The 22380-nt window shown below is 40.8% G+C and overlaps 1 protein-coding gene across 3 annotated transcripts in view; it reads right to left on the reverse strand.

Annotated features, from left to right (window-relative positions):
- Positions 1–22380, reverse strand: part of DPYSL3 (dihydropyrimidinase like 3) — a 114363-nt gene that overhangs the window by 28469 nt on the left and 63514 nt on the right. For all 3 annotated transcript variants that reach the window (XM_063085329.1, XM_063085330.1, XM_063085331.1), the window contains exon 2: positions 1255–1343. In XM_063085329.1, the coding sequence (XP_062941399.1) occupies positions 1255–1343 (89 nt within the window). The remainder of the gene's footprint in view (positions 1–1254; positions 1344–22380) is intronic.

Here is a 22380-nt window from a genome sequence, read left to right on the forward strand (position 1 = left end):
TTCCATTTCTCCTACTTCTAACATGAAAAAGTAATGATGTAAATTGGCCAGGCAACTATATTGTACAATATATTCACCCCTGCATTTGTTCATTCATTCACTCATTCATTCAATGCATTAGACTAATATGTTGACCTTTAGCAGATTATTTACTCTCTCTGGGCCTCTGTCTCCTCATCTGAGAAAAGAGGGTAATAAATTCATAGGGGTGCTGGCAGATTGAATGAGAAAAACCTGTAAAACATTTAACATGGTACCCGGCACATACTACATTCTCAATAAAAGGTACCTCTTATCAGATCTCTATGCGCTAAGTGCTGGGTTAAGAGTTGGGGATATTGAGAGGAACAAGATATGGTCCTTGCTCTCAAGGGGACCTACCAGTGTCAGAATTGCTATGATTGATAAAAGCACAGAGTGTTTTGAGAACTTAGAAGGAAAAGCTAGCTTAGACTTGGGGCCTGGTAAACAATGTCTGCCTATAGAAAATTGTATCTGAACCAAGTTTTCAAAGGTAAGTAGGAGATCTCCCATAACCAGAACCTTAAACTAGCCAATGAAGTTGCATAATATAAAAATAAAACTAAATGAGGCCAGAGGTGGCTAATAGGGTGGGGTGGATACACCAGTCTTACACACATCTTTTTAGTGTGTTGGTGCACCTTGCTTTACATGATCAAAGAGTGTGTGTAAATCAAATCTTCTTTTAAAGCTCACTATGTAAGGAACCCACACATAAAAGTTACCTGACTCTGCTGCTTACAGGCATCTAATAGCAAACCATTTTGTAAAGTAATTATATATCTTTAATGAATCTGTTAGGAAACTTTGCCAGAAATGCATGTCCTATCTGTGTTCTGCCCATCTAAGTCCTACCCTTTTTGTCAAGGTCCTGTTTAAATACCCTCTCCACCCCAAAACCTTACCTCTAAATGGACTTCTCCTTTCTGTGTACTTCTAATCACTTATCCTGATTTCATCTCCTTTGATACCTACTACACAAGGCCTTACATTTTTAGGGTGCTGTAATTTGTGCACATTTTTCAGTATGCTGAAGGACAGTGGTCACCTCATCCACTTTTCCATGACCCACAGAGTGCCATCAGTACGGCTTGCACAAAGAGGCCCACAGCATCATTCTGTTGATTGAATTCATATTTTTATTTAATTTAAATAATCAATCCAAGCTACTTTCTAGGCCATTAATGAAGAGAGAAACACAAAAAGATAAAGAGAAGGATTCTATATACGTACTTTATTAAGCCATCTTCCATGTAAATATCAGCATAAAAAGATTGATCATCGTTGACGATTCTGCCTCCCTTGATAAGGAGACGGTCACTCTACAAAAGAAGAAAAACATAAGTCACTCTCATAGCTAGGATTTCAGAGAAGAGTGGTCTGCCAAGGTTTTCCAAATTCATCATTCTACAGGTCTAATAGAAACACATTTACTAAATACATCCATGTGTTCCATGCACTCAACATTTGGACTGAGCGTATTTGCTCCTAATTCAAATTATTCCAGAGTCTCACCTCTTGCTTCTGCAGTCTATCATAGCCACTTGGAAACATAGCTACTCAAGTAAGCGGGACATTCTTTTTATTATCTTTTCTGGTTCAGTAAGCACTAAATATTTAAAGTGGGATAACATATGCCTGAGTGCCTAGCACACTGTTGGGTGTTCTGTTGACAGTTGGTGATTCTCAAAAATAGAACTTAGTATCAGGCATACGATAAAACAGGCTTTTAAATGTATTTATAATGACATGGGGACATGCTTCAGTCATGTTATGTTTAAAATTCAGGATATTCATACTTGTGTGCACACATGCATCCAAAGTCATAAAATGTATAAGAAAACCACTAGATGAAAAAAAGACAAAATATTGATAGTGTTTAACTCAGAATGAAGAAATTCTGCAGGATTTACCTTTGCTTCATTACATTCAGTGTTTCTCACATTTTCTTTCTGACTGAACTTTTTAATTGCTTTAATTATGAGAAAAATACAATCTTTTTAAAAATTTTAACTTAGATGAAATTTGGATAAACGATCGAAGTGGAAACAATGAAAATATACTCCAAGGTTATTAACAAAATAAACATATATTTTATATATCAGTCAAGAGAGGGACAAATTGGTGTCAGCTCTAGAGATCACAGTTTTAATTAAATGAATGGAGTTTAGACTGGAGTATGGGGATCAATGCAGCTTTCGGGGTGCATGGGGGAGAAAGAATTCCCAGGAGCCTGGTTGGGTGAAGATACAGCATGAATAAAGACTGGTAGGCTGGATTTGGTGAAGAATTCAACTTAGAGACTTCTACTCTATTCATCCATCCATCCATCCATCCATCAACCATCCACTAATTCAGCAAATAATTATTTAATATGTGTTACTAAATAGGTGGGGAGGGTACAGTTGTGAATGAGTCATACCATGTCATTGCTTCTACGGAAATTTTTTATTGTCTGGCAATAAAGAAAGAAAGTCAACCAAACAAAACAATGTAAAATTGCATTAAATGTCACAGAATATAGGGGAGAGAGGCTTGTTTAAACAGAGGCTGGAAAAGGCCTTTTCAAGGAAGAAAAACTTAGATGGGGTAGGGGCAAAGAACTCCTGGCAAGCTGAAGCAATAGCATGTGCAGAAGCCCTCAGATAGGAATAAGTTTTGTTTCTTTGAAAACCTGAAAAATATCAATGTGGAGGGAGCTTAGGATCCAAGGAGGAAAGTAGCATGAGATGAGGTTGGGGAGGTAGGCAGGCTAATCAGGCTGGGATCAGGAAGAGTATGGATTTGAATAAAAATACACAGAGACACATGGAAAGATTGTAAGCAGAGAAGTGAAGGTCTGAGTAGAGAAGGTACTTCTGGATTGCACCGTTCGGGGCAAATGTTCTCTATGGCTATTTGACTATGGGGATTTAGAGTCACTGATCCCTTAAGGGGTCAAGGGCAGGAAGATTTCATATTCAGGGCTAACCATGATATTCCTTTGATGCTGATTCTTGGCCCCTGTTTGAGAACACTAGTTTTCAAAGAGGATATAGGTTCTAGAAGCCCTGCAAAACAGCCCAACTTCTGGCCTCAGAGGTGAAAGAGTGTGAACAGGACCAGAAAATGAGTTGAAACAAGGGCCCTGTGTGGGATATAGAAATTTACACTTAGCTTCTCCTGCTTCCAAAGTATTACGTAAGAATAAGAAATTTCATCATGTCCTATTGTCAAGGGAGAGGATTTTAAAAAGATACAGATCAATGAGGAGTTTAGAAAAAACTTACATATATGGCAAGGGAGATGTGCTAATGAGGTCAGATAGAAACTCCCACCACATGATCTATAAGCCACTCACGATCTGGTTTCTGTTAATACGTCCACCCACATTTCTATCATGTATTGCCTCGCAGTCTATACAATAGTAAAACTACAAAACATGTTGTTCTCATCACCTATCAGGCCCTCTGGCAACCAAGGCTTTGCAAAATGACTTCTGTTTACCTGGCATCTAGCAACTATTATCTCCTTTGACAAGCCTCCAGTCAAATGGTTTCTCCCTGAACTGCTGACTATCGAGCACATTTCACCAGCTACCACTGCAATTTACAGTTTGAACAATTATAATGTCCTACAATAGCTGATTTATTGTTCAATTATCTCCTGACTAGACTAAAGACTCCTTTAGTCTTGGAACCACGTGTCTTTTCACCTTAGTTCTGGTGCTTATCCTATACAGCTGTTATACAGTGGTCAAACAAATGGATGAAGGGTGGGATACAGGAGGTTGTATTATATCAGTGCTATTCAAAGACAGCTGAGTCAGAAAGTTACGTGAAGTGGCCAGAAAATTGGAGTTTTAAGAAAAAAAAAAAAAAGGCTGTGTAATCTACTGTTTTAACAGTTCGACAAAATTATATGAGGCAGTCATAGGCCTGTGCTCCCAAACTAGTGTTCATATTACAGAAATATATATTCCCAGTCCCTGTTCTAGGCCACTGCCTTGAATTGAATGCCCCCCACCAAATGTAACTGACCCTCCCCCACTGTAACTGTTGAGGGTGGGAAATCCTATTATGGTAATTGAAAGGTGGGGTCTTGAAGAGGTGATTAGATTGTGAGGACCTGCCATAGGTGGTTTATTGGTGGTCATGGGAGTGGTTCTGAGGGCTTTCAAGGGAGAGCACAAGAGGAGCTGTCTCTCTGTTCTGCCATTTTATGTCATGTGAGACCCCACAAAAGAACACCCTCACCAGATTTGTTCCCTTGACTTTGGACTTCCCAGCCTCTGAAACTGCAAGCAATAAATTTTGTTTTCTTACAAATTACCCAGTTCCAGATATTTTATTATAAGCAACAGAAACAGACTGATATAGCCACCCAAGCTGTATTTTATAAGCTCCATAGATAGCTCTTATGCAGTCACCAGCCAGCCCAGCACCAAGTCACAGACCACCACCAGGAACCATTGCCCCATACAGAGATGAAAGAGCACCTCTGAAAGGATCTTCATAATAATAATAATCTTGATAACTGTAAGAGTTCCCTCTCATAGTTCAATGCTTTTCTGACGTTCTTTATCTTTCCAGCAAAGAGCCAAACTGAACTGGTTTTTGGAAAGGTGCCAGTTTCTGTCTGAACTGAGACCAGCTATGAAATACGACCAGCCTAAGGACAGTCAGCGCTCAACCATTGCTGTGATCATCAGTTACTTCAACAAGCATCAAATGTCAGCAAAGGGGCAAAAGCTATCTCAGGCCCGATGTACAGGAGGGGGATAGTCAGAGCTGATCCAAGTGGAATTAACACCCTTGAGATGGCATCGTTGGAAACTCTTCAAATGGTAATTAAATAAACCCTTTCTGGCTCAATAATCAGGAATCTAATCAGAGCCCAAAGATAAATGATAGGTCTTGTGTAGGTCTCAGAGAAGGGAGTAATAAGATGCCTTCTCCATGGGATATAAGTATTAGTATTGTTATTGTTTGTTTTCATCATACAGAGCAGAAATGTCAAAACCTGAACTCACAGAGCTCAAACAAATGCTTCCATGGGCGTTCTCAGTTTGCACCCCCCCATACAAAAAAAAACCTCACTTGATTAATTTTAACTTTTTCCATGCATGTGGGACCCACTATATAGGGCAGCCCAGGCAAACCAGTCCTCAGACACAGAAGGGTCTGAAAGGCAATTCTTGGGCTAGGCACTGAGGAATGTGAGGGTTGAGTATGACATCACTACTGACCACCCGCAGGCCACATAAAACCAAACCGCACCAGGCACAAAAGATGCTTGTCTATGAATTCACACAGCAGCCTCACAGATTAACACATTAGGATCAAAAACTAACAAGATGAACAAACCCAGCATCTATGATTAAAAGTCATCCTCAATGATGAATATGGCTCTATGGGGCTCTTTACTTTCTGTTCCTGACAGCTAAGGCCGCCAAGCATCCAGGAGCTGATGCCTAATGAGGTAGAGGGGTCTAGTTTGGAGTTTACCAATCTTTCTCATGGGATGATATACATAAAGAATGATGATATTCCCAGAGCACGCTGGAGTAATCTGGAGGGTATCTAGAACCCAAAATGAAGTTATTCAGAGCCTGAAGCCAGCCGGGGACTCTGCCTCAGGCCCTGCACAGTCACCAAGGGCTAAGTGTGTCACCGTCTTGCAGCCCCATGGGGTGTCAGGCAAACCAGCTGGCAAGCCTAGACTCAGCTGGGTTCTCTCATGACTGTGAGAATCAGGCAGAGCACTTACCTAGCTGTATGATCTTGAGTTAGGACATAATCTCTCAGAGCCTCAGTTTTTTCGTTAGCCCGGAATAGATAATACCTAATTCATCTCAGAGGGTGGCTGCCGGGAATGAGAAAAAAAGTGTGTATGTGTGTATGTGTATACATATATATATAATCTAGCACAGAGGAAATACCTAATAAATATTAGTTATATTTATTCTATTAATATTATCTATAGAACTTTAGATTTTCTAAAACCTTGAGAAGCATGTTGGAGAGTGTATTGTTCCCATTTTCCAAATGGGGAGATACATGCAGAGAGGTGAGTGACTTACTCCAAGTGACAGAGATGATTAGTTCCAGTTGGAAGTAAATGCAGGTCTCCCACCTCTTGGCACCACACTGGTTTCTCTTAGGCCATGGTACCAAGTTTATTTAAACCTTATGACAAGTGGTTCTTTCTGACAGGGCTCTCTTCTCTGACACTGAACCTGACTGTTCCAGTCTGGAAACTGCTGACCAGATTCTCTGCGGTAGGTAACTTTAGGAATCCAATAACTTTTAAGCTGCTGCTTATAAAATCAGTGCATTAAATCTGCCCCTTATGGCCTGAATGTGTTAATGCTGTTTATAAAGAGAACTAATTTATAATCCAGGGTAGTCCAGGCTCTTAAAGTGTGATAAAAATCTAGCCTTTTTTCTTTCACTAGGGTATGATAAAGATTAGGAAAGTCAACTATAAAATATTCTGAGTTTGTGAGAGAAAGGGTGAGAAAAGAGAGTGTAACAAAAAAAGAAGAAAGGAAGGAAGAAAAGAGAGACAGAGGGAAGGGAGGAAGGGAGGGAAAAAGGAGGGAAAGAGGGAGAAAAAAAAAAGCAAAGAAGAAGGAAGGACGGAAGGAAGGAAGGGAGGAAGGGGAAGGGAGTCAGGGGAGAGGCAATAAATTCTGTAACAAGTGATGTTGTTAAGAAGGACTGATTCAAACCAGAACAGGGAATGAAAAGACAGAATCTTGAGCTAAAGCCTATTGGAGATGTTGGTTTCCATTTTAGTTTTGCTCCCCTTGTCTTCAACTTAAAGAACGTAAATTACCCCTTTGTCTATCTGAGGTAATGCGAATATGCCTCCTGGAGAAACCAGAGCCCTCCATGGACTTCTTCCCAGTCAATAAAATCAGCCTGAGAACAGTACTTAAGACACATCTGTTCTATACTCTGCAGACATTCCAGCAGCTCAGAATAAAAACTATAATCCTATGAAAAGAAAAAGAAACTATAAAATGGAGAATGAGTCTTCTAAAATCAAATATTTTGTTACCTGCATTCAAATCACAAAGCGCAGTGGGGATTCAAGATCCTTTTAAAATCCAGATGAAGGTGCAGGTGATTATTTAAAATAAATTCCCATTTGAGTAATTAGATTTGACTTCCTAAAATCACTCCCACTCAAAAAAATATCAAAATGGATAGACTAAATAAATAAAATCTTTTTTCTTCCCCAAAGCAGCATCATTTAAAGAAGAGTGAGAAAACCAGACTTTCTAAGATGGTTGGGTTGACTCAAGGAGTTATTCAGGAAAAGGTACTGCATAGGCTCTAAGTTGACCAGAGTTTTCATCTTGGCTCTACTATTCAATATGCAACCTTGGGTGAGACACTAGACATGAGTTTGAATTCTAGCAGTAACACTACCTGTGTTTGGACAAGTGACTTCACCTCTCTGGGCTTCAGTTACCTCATCTGTGAAATGGGGACAATGATAACTTTTCCTTAGGGTGCTGGTAAGGATTGTGGGGCATATCATATGTAAAGGGCTGAACTCTGCTTGGCACACTGTAAATGCTCAATACATGTGAGTTACCATCATTACTATTATTTCTTACAGTTATAACCAGCCATTATAAAACTTCTCTCACATAAATACTCTAGAAGAACTGAACTAACACTTTGTTAATCAAAATATAGCAGACCTTGCCATGAAGGGAATTCCAGAGACGCCAGTCCTCAGTCAACCATCAGCAACTGTTCTCAGCTCCTGCCTCTAGCAGCCAAGGTCAGCCAAGACTTCCCCTTTTAAGCCCACCCCCACAGGGCAAGTTCCCATGGCCCCTCCAGGTCATTCTTCCTCTGGAAATAAGCCCTTAGGAGGAGATAACAATTTACTCTCTTGCAGCAAGAATGGAGAGTGGGTGGGGAGGTCTTAAAACTGCCTCCACACCCACCCTCCCTACCCAGTACATCAATCTGTTTCTAGGACCCTCAAGGACAAGCATGCCATTGAGACAATAAGAAAGAGAAAGGCCTGGGAGAAGATAGACATCTCAAGAGGCAATGCAGTTTCTTGGCTCTGAGTCTTTACTGACACCAGCCATAGTTTTATGGGGTTGGCTATTCCAAACCTCTGAACTGCTATAGATAGAGAGTCTCAAAAACACTCCTTCTTTCTCTCATCAACCAAACATACTTATGGCCATCTAGGTATGCGAATGGAAGTTAACTGGGGGCACTCCCTTCAAAACACAGCCCGTCTGGCTGGCCGGTTAGCTCAGTTGGTTAGAGCACAGTGTTATAACACCAAGATCAAAGATTTGGTTCCCTATCAGCCAGCCGCCAAAACCAAACCAAACCAAAACAAAAAAAACCCCACAACCCACTAAGCAGAATACGTAACACACGTGAAGCACTGTTTTTCTTTATGATTTTTGGTCTGGTCATGGGGTGACAGACAGGTAGGAAAAGCAGGAACATGAAGAAAGCAGTAGCCAAGGGCAGCACTGACCAGGGCAGAGTGCCGCTCAGTCTTGTGAACTAGAGCACCAAAGCCGGCTGTGTGCATTCTTCCCTCCCCAGAATGCACGTGAACCATTTTAAAGATGTAATTATCAAAGGGCCTGACAAGTGATGTGGCCTGCCCCAGGTCAAAGTGGATGGGAGAATGAACTGTGGATGGCACTTTAATCCTAGCCCCCTGATAACAGTCTCTCCATCTTCAACACAGTTCCAGACACAGATAAATGCAAGTGGATAACGAAGCCAGGGGCAGAAGGATGGGAGGGGAGAAGCAGCCCAGCACTGGACAGGAGGAGCCACAGAGCCATCCACTCTCAAGTAGGAAAGTCAGCTGGGTCAGTTTAGCCCAAACCTCAGCCACTTGTGCAGGTGCAGCCCAAACCTCAGCCACTTGTGCATTGTCCGCAGGCTATTTGACATATCCTGGCACAAACTGTGCTGTGATTTGCTTAATATTATCCTTAAATAAATGTATTTTAAAAGTAAACACTATCTTACTCCCAAAAATTCTAAGCCACTATCATTTGCCAAAAATAGACAGTAAACCTAGAGATGAATACAATAAAAACATCACAACATTTTGTCTACATTCTGCTGCCTTCAAGAGGGTTCTGAATGATGAGCTCAGATCTGCTATTTTGTTAAAAGAAAGATCATCAAGTATCAGGGAGGTATTAAAGAGAGACTAGCACCAAACTGAGACTTTTTCCTTGATCTACTTAGAAGATTTGAAAAAGAACTAGAAAGGGGGACAAAATTTCTCATTATGTGATTCAATGTTATTTAATGCCCTCCTCCAAAATCACCTAAAATGATCTTATGTAACAGCAGGAATACCATCTTTGCTATGGAAGCATGGGCAGACAATGGCTGATATAGTCAACATGGGCCAGCTGGGTCAACATGGGCTGACATGGGCCAACATGGATCTGTCAGAAGCAAGAGCAGTGCCCAAAGTAGTGTGACAGGGACCTCCCAGATATCGGGCAGCACGGCAGAGGGAGGAAATTATTGGGGATCACGTTCAGAGTCAAAAGTTTGGAGGGATGGGGGAAAGAGGCAGGGAGGGTTAAGGTCAAGTGTGGGAACAAACATGCCTCATCAGAAAATAAGATATGCTGGTTCTGGGTAAAAGAACAAATGTGGTACATTTTTAGCTGGGCTTTTGGTTGGGGAAAAAATGGGAAGGTTGCTGCCTGGGATGGAAACCAGCACTAATAGCAGTTCACAGAGCTACCCAGGACTGCAGGTAGCCACTGAAGGAGTTAAGAAAAGCCAGGGCTGCATTAGCATCTCTGCCAGTAACTTACAGCGTGATTTGAGGCAACTGAACTGATCCGTCTCTGAGCCTCATCTTCTACTGAGTGAGGGTAGATCTCCCTAAAAAGTCCCATTTATATACCTATAAACATGATAAAGCTTACCTCACAGGTCTACTGTAAAACTCAATGTCATGATGCAGGATTTGACACTCACAAAAATCTCATAAGTAGGAGGCATTACAAATATTACCAGTACTATAGGGCTACAACTTCTATTTTATTGACTATTATATAGACGTACATTAAAGTTAAATACAAACTGCAGTACAGATGTCAGATAGCTGTTATCATCATACATAAACTTCCTGAGACATACATTGCTCAGGACCAGAGTACAAAGTCCAGTACAGACTAAAGAAAAGTCAGTGCATAAGAAAACTAATTCACACCTATCTTAAATAACAGTTTTGCGTTTTAGTACTTTTTTGTTTTGCATTGTTCTTTTTTAGGCCTCAAATCCGTGTGCTGTGGGTAAAAGCTCTCTGTACATATGCAGACTAGAGAACTGGAATCCAACTTTGTTCAAACAGGATCTTGTGTCCTGTTAGCCCTTGAGCCTGAACAAAAGCCAAATGCCTATTTCATCAGGAGGAAGTGCCTGAAATTTCAACCCAGGCCTTGATTCTAAGGATAAACGAGTTTAATAATTCATTCCCGAAACATATCTTGTATGACTAGTAGCTATGAAGTTCTATGTTAGGTGTATGGAGAAGCAAAAGTGAAACAGTCAGAACACAAATAATAACATGAAGCAAAAAGACAAAGGGTAAGATTACAGAAACAGTAAAATGATCAGTAGTTACCAGTGCTGGGGACAGGAGTAGAGGGTGAGGTGGGAGGGATGAACTGCTGAATAAGTGGAGAACTAAGGAATTTTGGGGCACTGAAACTGTCCAGGACAGTACGGTAATAGTGACTATGGGACATTACACGTTCACTAAAACCCACAGAATTGTACAAAAAGAGTGAGTCATAACGTAAACTACAGGCTTCGGTTAATAACATATCAATATTGGTTCACAACTGTAACATGTGGACTGCACCAAAGCAAGAGTACACGGGAGCTCTCCGTACTTTGTGCACAATTGTTCTGTAAACATAAATGGCTTTAAAAAACAAAGTCTATTAAACGAGAGTGAGAGAAAAGGAAAGACTGAGAGGGAGAAAGAGAGAATATTCTCAGCAGAAATCAAAGAAAGGTCCACAGATGTCTGTCTGAGGTGGATCCTGGGGAAATAGCTGATTTGGACACATGGGTATGGCCAAAGGCAATCTGATCAGAGTAGAGGACCAATAACTAGCATTTCCTGAAAACTTCCCATGTGCCAAAATCTGTTAGGAGCTTTAAGTAGTACATTTTGTTCAATTAATCCTCAATGAAATCCTATGAATTACATGCTAATATTATCTCCAGTAAATTGATGCAGACATGGAAACTGAGGGAGGTTAGCTCGTGGTCTGCCGTCACATAACCAGTCATTGGGAGTACCCCGTGGTACCAATGCAAGAAATGCATTTCAGTGAGAAATTGTGGCATTGCACAGGGTTCCTGATGCTTAGGGTACTGGAATGAAGGATGCGAGAAACGCTGGGTAAGGAGTCTACCTTTATTCTGTGGGTACTGAGGAGCCCTAGAAGGATTTTGAGAAAGTGAGTGAAATTCAATCTCAGAGTCAAAAAAAATTAAGCTGACAGAATGACCATGCTAGAGATAAAGGAAGAAATGAGTTAGAAAGTAACATCAAGTGCTAGGGGAAAAAAACAAACAAACCAAGAAACAACCTTTAGCACTCAGGGTACCAACAGGAAACAGACGAAATACTCAAACCAAGTTGTTAAGGACAGTTTAGCAAAGGAATTAGTTAACAAAGTATGGGCAGGGCTTAGGGAAATGAAGTGGATGTGCGGCATCCAGGGCATCCCAACAGCCACCCCAGGGCCTGAAGTGGGCAGGGGAGGAAGTGGTTACCAAATCTGGAGAGGGGATTCGTATGTATGGAGAGGGCTGCCTGGCAGGAGCTGTAACCTTCAGTAGAGCATGCAGCCAGCCCACAGTGAGCCTGCAGGAAGGAATGGGGGGGGGGGGATACCCTGTCTTCATTATTCACCCTCCTTCCAATCTCCCATTGGTGTCCTATCAACTAATGTAACCAGAGGCCCAAGGGCCAAGAATCCCGTTGATGCAGACCATACACACCCGGGGCACAGAGCGGGGTAGACAAGGTGGAGAGGTAAACAGAAAATATCCAGCCCAGTCCTTAAATATCCAACAGTGGGGCCTGATTTAATAAATTGCAATACAACCACATCATGGGTTACTATTACTATGGCTATTTTTTAAAAGGGTTAAATCTGTATCTTGAACTCAAGAAACATCTGTGCAAAATAAGATCCTATTCTTGCAATAGCTACCAAAAAATACTATATGTAAATATGTTTATTTTGTTTTTTTGTGATCAGGAGAAAGGTCTACAGGGATGTACACCAAATTATTAACCTTGAGTATGGCAGGAGGAAGGAATGCAGAGGCAGGAAGTATGGGAAATTTAGTAACTTTTTTCTTCTTTCTCCTCTATGTATTTATATTATTTCACTAGTTGCACAATACATATGATGTTTTACAACTCTTAAAAGGTATTTAATAAAGAAAATTATAAAAAGAAAAAAATAAAGCGATTGCTATGGTCCAGAGTGACACCAAAATTATGGTTTAGAAGATGCAATGGCATAATGCAAAAGAAACCTTGAGTTAACTAAGCATCTGGAGAGGTAGGGACAGTGATGTACCAAAGTCGACTGAAGTTGCAAAGCAGGATGTCCAGGAAGAACCCATTAATAGAAATGGAGAACAGAAAGAGGGGTAACAAGATTAAGGTGCAAGACTGAATAATTTTGAGATACTAGTCAATCACACAATCAGGCAGCGGGTAGCTAGAAATGGGGGTCCTGGATTTTGGAGCATGATCAGCTGTTGATGGGTAGACTCGAATTAATGCCACACTGAAAACGGCGATGCCAACTGAAAGGCAACAAAGGATGGTAGAAAGAGCTGTAGGATGGGAGTCAGGAGCCCTGAATTCTAGTGATAGTTCTGTGAATCTGAGCAAGTCCCTTCGCCTCTCTCACTGCTTTGACAGATGATTAGTACCCACGCCCCTCTTAAGAAGCAGCTCTCCTCTGATCATTTTTGACTGACAGCTGGCTTTGACTGGGCCTTCACACTGTCAGGGAAGCCTAGTGAATTCCCACCCTATTCCTCCTCAGAAACAAGAAGCCTTTTCACTAAATCTGAAAGCCAGCCAAAATGCAATTTCTAGAGGAGGAAGGCAGGCTCACTTCTTGGAATGTGTGAGCAGCACCTTTAAATGACAGGCAATTACTCCCCATCTATTTGTGGAGGCCACAGGGATTTTTCTCCAAGTCTGACATTATACTTTTAAAGCTGGCGGGGGCTTCTTGGGGATTGTGGTAATAAGCACACAACCACTGGCTTATGCAATTTCCTAAAACTGTCTCGTGGTGGACGTGTTTTAAGAGAACCTACAGCTGCGGCACTCCAGCTCACAGCATGCTGCCACACAAGGTACCCATGGAGAAAGAGTGTGGGAGGAAGGGACAGCTTCAAAGACCAGAGATGTCCCCAAGTCTGCTCTGCCGTGGAGTCCACATCAGACATTGGGTCTATTGAACAAAAGAGCAAAGAGGGGCCGCATCACTCATTTGAAGACCAAGAACCCAAGAGATAAGTCAGTGCCAGAGCAGCCTGATGAAATGGTGCAAAAGAGAAGGGCTTTGGAGTCCTGACTGTAAAACGAGGAAAATGACATCTGCCCCAAAGGACTGCTGTGAGGACTAAGCCCAGATTCTGGTGCATAGTAGCTGCTCACTCAATGTGGGCTCCTTGAAACACTAGAATCCAAATCTCGTCAGGTCAAAGCCTTCCATCTCGGTGCCTACCCAACCAGAAAATATCCACCAAAAGTAGCTTGACTTTTCATTTCTTTTTAGTTCAGTTTAGCTCATATATGTGCCTTAACTACCTTCCTACAAGAACCCAAACACACTTCCTAAAAAGGAATATGGTGAAGGGAGGAAATGGAGTTCATTCTTTTTTCTGGTTCTTTCCAGACACAAGAAGCAGCCGATGGTGATGACTGATTCTCTTGGTCACAGCCTTCCATCTGCCTAAAAACCTATATACCCACAGCCCTGCTTTCCTCTGACAGAAAGATGCCTACTGAAGCAGTGGCTATTTTTGACTCTTGTGCCCTTAACTTTCCCAGGTTAAATGGACAGAGAAAACTGCAGATGCTTTCAGAACAAGGACTTCAAGAGGTCAGACAGACCATGAATGAAAGGAATACTTGAACTTAATACAAATGAGGCACCACTTAAGAATTATCAGAACTCAAAAATAAGAGATTAGTGGGTAGTTAATCCTATAGCAGAAGATTGCTTTGCCTTCAACAAAGATCTAAGGCTTTACACATAATAGGCACCTCCTGCAATGTACTCAAGACTGCTTACTATCTGCAAAGACCATGCCAACCTTGCAGGAATATACTCCCTGTGCTTAAAGGCCTGCAGACTTCATCCTTACCTGCAAAGCCATGACGTTGCACTCTTCTTTTCCCAATGATCACTATTTAACATTCTATGATTCTAACACCAGAAGAATAATATTTTGGAATAGTTAAGAAATAGCTTGTTCTTTTATGATGTGTCTCTGCTCAGAAATGTTTCAGACTTAAGTTTACAGTTGTGGAAGGTTTCTACCTACACCAAAGCAAGATGTGCAGTTGTGACATGTATTCAGTTGTGTCTAAAAAAATTGCAAACAAGTGACAACCATTTCAAGTTATCTCAGATACAGCAGGTTTTCACCTGTGTGATATCACTTTTTTCCCTGTTATTCCAAGTCTTCGTCTTTCATTCAGCATTCCATTTATTCAAGGGTAGACTAAGCAGGCCTTGGCAATAAAATGGGGAATGACACAGACATGATCTCTATCATCATGGAGCAGATAGTCTAGTAGCCTTCTGATAACCATTTTCTTGACACTCGTTCTCTCTAAGCTACTTAACCCAGGGAAAGCCCATTAGTTTAAAGAAAAGGAGCAGTGTGACTTTTCATCCAATTATCCAGTCATTCCTTCATTTAATGTTTGTGAATGTCTCGTCTGTCACAGTACTAATGATACAATGGTGAACAAAATAAATTCCTGTCACTGTAGTGGTTGAAAAGGCAAAAAGCAAGCAAGCTACTAAATAAGCAGTAAAATTTCAACAATGATAAAGAAAATTCAGAAAGAGGATAAGGGGTGGGGGAGGGCTTGGAAGAGAGTCTGAAACTGCTTTTGATTAAATTTTCAAAGAAGGTATGTCTAAGAAGCTGTCAATAGAACAGAAATCTGAATGATCCGAGTCCTAGGAAAGACTGTTTTCCCCTCGGAGGGGATAGCAAGTACAGAAACTCTGAGCTAGACCTGAATGTGTCATGTACAAGGGACAGCAGGAGGGAAGGATGGCTGATGCTCATCACTGAGGGGCAGTGGCAAGACTGGAGACCAGAGCAGTAGCAGGGCCAGGCCATATGGGACTTCGAGAGCCACGGTCTGGGTTTTACTGAAGTATAACAGGAGATGTTTGAGCAGGAGAGTGAGACTTGATACGATTTACATTTTTTAAAGGATCACCCTGGTTATGCGTGGGGAATGAATTTAGGGGTATACAAAGTGGAAGCACAGAGAAGAGTGAGGGCGTCCTTGCAGTAAGATGATGGAGGCTTGCGCTACGGTGGTGGCACTGATGAAATATGGTGAGAAGTGGTTGGGTTAAGATTCTATTTTAAAGGCAGAGCCAACAAAGTTGCCCAGCTACATATAATTGAGTTGGGACTTAATCCCAGTATGTGCTGAAAACAAAGCCCACTCACCACTTCACTTGACTGTGTGTTCTTATTAATAAAGTCCAAGTAAACTTAATGTATAAATTTAAGCATTGGTAGACTTCACAACTTTGAGAGAGGGAGGAAGCAGCTGCAGCAGAGCAATGTACATTTAGTGGTTAGAGCACCTCATATTTCCCATAGCAAAACATCTGGGTTTACCAGCAGCTCACGTGAGTTTGATTTTTTTTTTTTCTGATTGCATATTTATGACATCTTATTGTTAAAAATACTTCTAAAAGATGTCACTGTAAAACTCTGACAGTTGCCAAGTCTGTTCATGTCATACATGTATGGATTTGGTTTCCTGCTTCAGCAAATGTGATCCAGTGTGGGTAATTGATACTTCTTTGATGGGTCCAATTTCTTCAGGGTCTAGAGTCCATCACTGTGAATGTTAATTCTTCATTATACGTAACTGTTCACTTTGACGTGTAAAGGTGGAAGCTACTCTGTAGTAAAACCCAAATACCTTGATTATATTTTAAAATTTCCCTGATTTCTATTTTTATCCTAAAATTAGAAGCCAATTATTTCCTGTCTAATCAATTAAGTGGATTCCAGGACACTGAGACTTTGGAGTACCATTTTTTCTTCCCCCTAACATTAAATGACTTGATAAAGAATGGTTCCTAAATAGCTTGGATTAACTTCCTTATTGGGAAGTAGCACAGTGTATGTAGTAAGTGAGAGTTTTAAAGTCAGACAAGAAGGTGAATTTGGACCCAGTTCCACTACTTAATTAATACCTATATAACTTTGGATAAGTTAACATTCTGAGCCTCAATTTCCTCACCTGTAAAGTGGGTTAATAATAATCCTAATCTAGATATGTTATAAGAATTGCATGAAATGCCATATATAAGATTATGGTTGAAAATCAGTTAGCATGGGCTCTGGCAAGGCATGATTTCTTATAAATATTAATTACTTGGGTTTCCTTTTTCTATTCTTCAAGAACTTCCCAAGTTTAAGGTTTTGAATTTTTAAATGCTTCTTTCTTAACTTTCTCCCTGTATGACTTTGCTAGGGCTACCATTACAGAGTACCACTAACAACAGAAACTTATTTTCTTATAGTTCTGTAGGCTAGAAGTCTGAGATCATGGTGTAGGCAGGGTAGATTTCTTCTGAGGCCTCTTTCCTTGGCTTGTCAATGACTTTCTTCTTGCGTCTTCTTCACATGGCTTCCCTCTGTGCATGTCCATGTCCTAATCTCCTCTTCTTATAAGGACACCGGTCATATTGGATTAGGGTCCACCCTAATGACCTCACTTAACTTAATTACCTCTTTAAAGGCCCTGTTTCCAAATACAGTTATATTCTGAGGTACTGGAGATTAGGATTTTAACACATGAATTTGGAGGGGACACAAATCAGCCCATAATACTCCCTCTCCTGTTCCCCTTCAAACTAATTGTGAGAAAAGCAATGAACTAGAGCAAGGCAAAATGAATCCTATGCCTCCTTTTTTAAAAAACCTATTTTACTGCATAATGTTTGGCAAATTACTTCCCTCTTTGACCCACATTTTCTTAATCATTTAAATGAGGGGGTTGGAGTAACAGGTCCCTCATTTCTCTTCCTGCCCTCAACCAAGAAAAGCTAAATTTTTCCTATGATTTCTTACAGCAAGAAAGGGTCTGAAAGCACGCAATGAAATGAATGAAATAAAAATAAATCAAAACAAAACATACCTTCTTTGTGAAATAAACCCAGGATGAAGTCTCTCAAAGCAGAAGATTATATTCAATTACCTCAAAACCTTCTAAGTTGTTTAAAAGCCCTTTCTCTCTGTAAGGCCATAATTTAAACCAATTTAGTTGCATAAAACAGACCCCACTCTGAATTTATCAATATCCCCAAACAAAGTAATCTCATCAAGATTTGCAGCACAGATTGGCTTTGAGAGAAAGAGTGCACGATTTCAAATAAAGGTCTCCTTGAAAGAATTAAGAGGAAAAAAAGTTTTAAAAAACAAACATACATACACGCAGAAAACGTAAAATTAAAACCAGCTTCCAAACTTATAGTCTAAGCCATTAAGGAGAGAGGAGAAAAAAGAATTGGCCTAGATTCCTCTCCAGCTGTGTAGCTTCAGGTCCCGAGACACTATGTACCTCTACAAATGTCAACAGCCTCAACAAGACAGGGAGGCAGGGAGGGTGGTGGTGAGAAAACAAATGTGCTCATTTGAGAGCTGAAGAAAACAAAGCAAGCGAGAAGAGTTTGTCATGGAAAATGGCACAACTGATGAAGTAACTGGACTGGTGACAAGAAAGCAAGGCTAAGAGCAAAAGACATGGGATTGCCATCTACAGACTGACACTCATGAGCTCAGTGACTGTGGGCAAGTGACTCAGCCCCTCGTCCCAGGGGAGCTTTTCATTTGACTTCAACTAAAAAACTGCCACTGAAAATGAATCCATTATTTCATTGTTGTTGTTAATACAAAGATCTTGGAAACAACCAAAGAAATTCAAACAAAGTAGGATTAATTTAATGACATCCCGCAAGCAATGGGATAATACATGGCTATTTAAAATTATATTATGGAAGAATATTTAAAACGGGGAAAGATGTCATAATATATTGTGGAATGAAATACAGGACATAAAACAGCATGAAGAATACGTGGTACCATTTTAATAAATGGCACATAGAGTCATAAGAAAAAATTCTAGATGAGCATAAAATTTACAGTGGCTATCTATGAGTAATTGCATTGAAGCTTATTTTTATTATCCTTATTTTGTTTATGTTTTTGGTAAATTTTTCTACAAATCACACTCTTTTTTAAAATATGAAATATAGTTAATATAAAATATAATATTTTAAAAGTCCTCGTTAATCTCAGTGCCGTACAGTGAACCAGATGATAGAAAAAGCCCTAATCCATTTGGTGCCTTGTGTGTCTCAATTTCCTCATCTGTAAGGGGAAGCTAGACTTAAAAATCTCCAAAGACACTCTGACTGTGTATGAATTTTACAGAGCTGCACTAAGCCAAATCTCAGCTGAATCTTGCTTAGGATTTATTTAAAAGGATGGGGCATGCAGTGAGAAGGTGGCTTTCAAATTCACATTAAAAAGGACCCCTCACTGGTATTTTCGCTAATTCAATGCAAAGTGGATGTCGGTGCCGACAGTGGTGGGTACGGCCCTGACAGGTTGTCTGTGTGAGTGCAATGTGTGGAGGTGCTCTGGACACGCCAGGAAGAAAGGCTGCTCCTACTGGGAAGGCTGAAGGGCTTCCTGATGCCAGCCAGTGCTCATGAGTCCAGCCCCCATGCAGAGCAGCACACTGGGGGCTGTTCTTCATGTCTCCAATCACTGCACCACTCGCACCTCACGGGAAAGAGGTGTAGAGAAGGACTTAACCGTGGACTTGAAGTAAGTGAATTCCAACTGGAACCAATGTCTTGTGACTCCAGAGGTGGCAGAAGACAAAAGAAGGTAGAATTTAAGGTAGCACCATATAGTGGGGATCAGAATGTGGGTTCTGAATCAGACAGACTTAAGTCTGAATTTTGGTTCCACTACTTAAGGCTTGTGTGATCTCAGGCAAATCAGACAGCTAACGCTCTAAATTTCCTTATTAATAAAATCTGAGTACCTAATTGAGTTGTTTTGAAGATTAAGTGAGATAATAAATAAAAAGCACTTAATACAGGGTACAACAAATGTTAATTCTTCTTATTAAGCTAATTTTCCCTATATATTAGCTAGAGGAGATGTTCTCATGACAATCTTCACATTGTTAGGCCCAGAGCTGAGGGTCAATAAATACTTTTTATTTAATTAAAAAATAGCAAAATGCTTTTATTATACCTGATTATATTATATATGGCATCATTAGAATACATATAGTACTTCAAATGCTTTCTAACCAAAGGTTTTAGGTTCCATGAATATACTTTAATTTTCCCACTTTGCCTTCCTTTATAAATGCTCCCTTTAAAAGATCTAGTGATTACTATTCCACATAGTCTTATTGACACCAGAAACTATATGGTTTGTACCCAGAGATGAACTTGGAAATCTGCTTTAAGTTTAACTGACCCCATCCCTCAAACCAAAGAATGAATCTTAGAATAAAAGCTAGTTACAAGAATAGCTGCAAATAGAAGCCCATAGAATGCTGACAGGTACAGCAGGGCAAGAGACTGGAAATCTTTGAGAAAACACACACACAAACACAAAAACATTCCATTTAAATGGCCAACCCTAATAGAGAAACAAAAAGAACTATGAACTGCTCCTTAGCCAATATTTCTGAAAGGCCAAGTTTACTGTACAAATGCAGACCAGCCTAACTAATTGCTGCTAATAACTCTAATGACTTTGGGGTTTAAGTGCAAAGGCGGAAGGAGGCCTCATTTAAGATCTATGTCGTATCCTGGTTCAAACAGTTAGGATGACAATTTCTTCTATTTGAAAGAAGACATAAAGATCTGAATTAATTCTTTTAAATCATTTGCAGAAAGGGAGAGGATGCGTGTTTGCAAGCAAGAAATACCCAGGTAGGCCCCCAAAACAAGCACAGGATGAGCCCAGATGCAGAATTTGGAAGAAGAGGAGGAATGGAGGCCAGAGAAGAAAGAAGTACAGATGACGGATGGGCTCCCTGGCACATTTGCCCAGGTCTGGCTCTGCATTATAATCACTTGCTTGTTCTGCTTAAGTGCTGTCACATTTCTCTTGGCCCAGTGATCCTATGCCAGTTTCTTAGAATCAGGCTTTATCATTGTCTCAATAGTTAATATTCTAGAAAGTTGTCAGTGAAAGGGAGGATGAAGTACATGAGCATATTTGTGCATGTTCAGGTCATCTCTCTTGAAATTATTCCTGTAACTAAGTGTTAAATATATACATTCATTTGACAGATATTTACAGAGGGCCTAATATGTGCCAGCCAATGACTAAGTGCTGAGATTCAGTAGAGACAAAACAAAAACCATCCCTATCCTCATGGAGTATCCATGGCATTATTGGGCCTGTGGGGGTAGGTTATTTCCACTGGGGCAGCCATCACATTTAAAATATTGGCAAGAGCAGCTGACAAATGCTTGGTGAGCGTATACAGACTTGGAGTTGTTTTCTATTTGCTTGTTTGTTTGACCACTCTAGATTGTGGGCAATGGTCGCCTTTGTGCTCTTGTCAATGGTAGCCTTATCCAAAAGAGAGACTGTGTGTGACAGTTAGTGAATCAAGGTATCACTTTAATAATACTCACTTTAATTAAGACTAAAGCTCTGCTAAGGAAAGGACCTATCAGGCACCACTCTTCCATGTCTCTTCTGCATAGTCTATTAACTCAGACTACTCCCTGAATGAGAAAAAAGCTGGGATCTTAAGGGTAAAAAGCAACCAAAGCCCCTTATATCCAACACAGATGTTGGCTGGTCCCGTTGAGTTTCAGCCAACAACTGCCGCTCTCATCCATTTTTTCTGTGCTCTCTCTTCCTGCACAGGAAGGGCTCATAACTCCTCTCTGTGAATTCAGAACAAAGTGAGGACGGGCTGGCTCTCAGGGTCATTTGCACTGGCAGGGGCCTCTGGGACCATCTAGTTCAATGGCCTCATTTTATTGAAGCAGAATCTGAGAAGAAGAAGTTTTTGCCCAAAGTCACAAGTAAACGAGAGGCGAGGGCAGGCCTGAGCCACGATGTGCCAAGGCTCCCTCCACGGTCCTCTCCCTTACATTACATCAGGAAACAAGAGGGCTCCTTCACTCTACCAGCTGGAGGAATTCCTCTCCCAAAAAATGAAATCTCTCCCCGTTCCTTATGGTCATTTTAAAAAAAAAATTAAAAATAAATAAAATCTCATTTTATCCTTCATATCTCACTGTCTAGTGCCTCCACAGAAAAAAAAGAGATTAATTAAGCCATGAGAAATGTGTCTTTGAATTCCAGATGTCCTACATAGGTTACTGGACCATTCTACCATGGAGTGCCCCCATCCGGCTTAGAGAGCTGGGTATGTCCAGTAAAAGTTTCTGTTTGATTAAATGGGAACAGGGAACCTGGCTCCTTCTATGTTTGGGAAGAGGGCAAGAGGATAGAGAGTGAGAAGAGGTCTTGGGCCCAGATCTACATTTAAGCAAGACAGAAAAATAACATCTGCTTTTCCACCCTGCGTTCACACATGCTCCTGGGCAAAAGCCAGAAGCTAATTCAGACAGCTGGCAGGAGCAGTGCATGAACCACTGTTAGGAGGACACACACTCGGTTGTTGTTGCAATAGTGACGTGACAGGTTTGGCCAGACCATCACCATTCCTTCTACCCTGTGAACACTGACCCACATTTGTGGGCTAACAGGTGTAGATAGCTGGAGGTGATGGGGGAAGAGGGTAGTTACTGTGCATATGTGAATACTGCTTTCCAGCCCATGAAACTACCTCACGTCTAGAGGGAACAATCTCAGCATCTTGCTTCTTCCACTGTATGACCTCAGTCAAGTTACTTAAACTCTCTCTGAGCCACTCTCCAGAATGCAAAATGGTGGCTAATAACTGTAGCTATAAGAGTTGTTGTGAAATTACTCTTATAATCCATGTAGTCGGCTGTGA

The sequence above is a fragment of the Cynocephalus volans genome, chromosome 2 (genome assembly GCF_027409185.1).
Source record: "Cynocephalus volans isolate mCynVol1 chromosome 2, mCynVol1.pri, whole genome shotgun sequence".
In the NCBI taxonomy this organism is placed as follows: domain Eukaryota; kingdom Metazoa; phylum Chordata; class Mammalia; order Dermoptera; family Cynocephalidae; genus Cynocephalus; species Cynocephalus volans.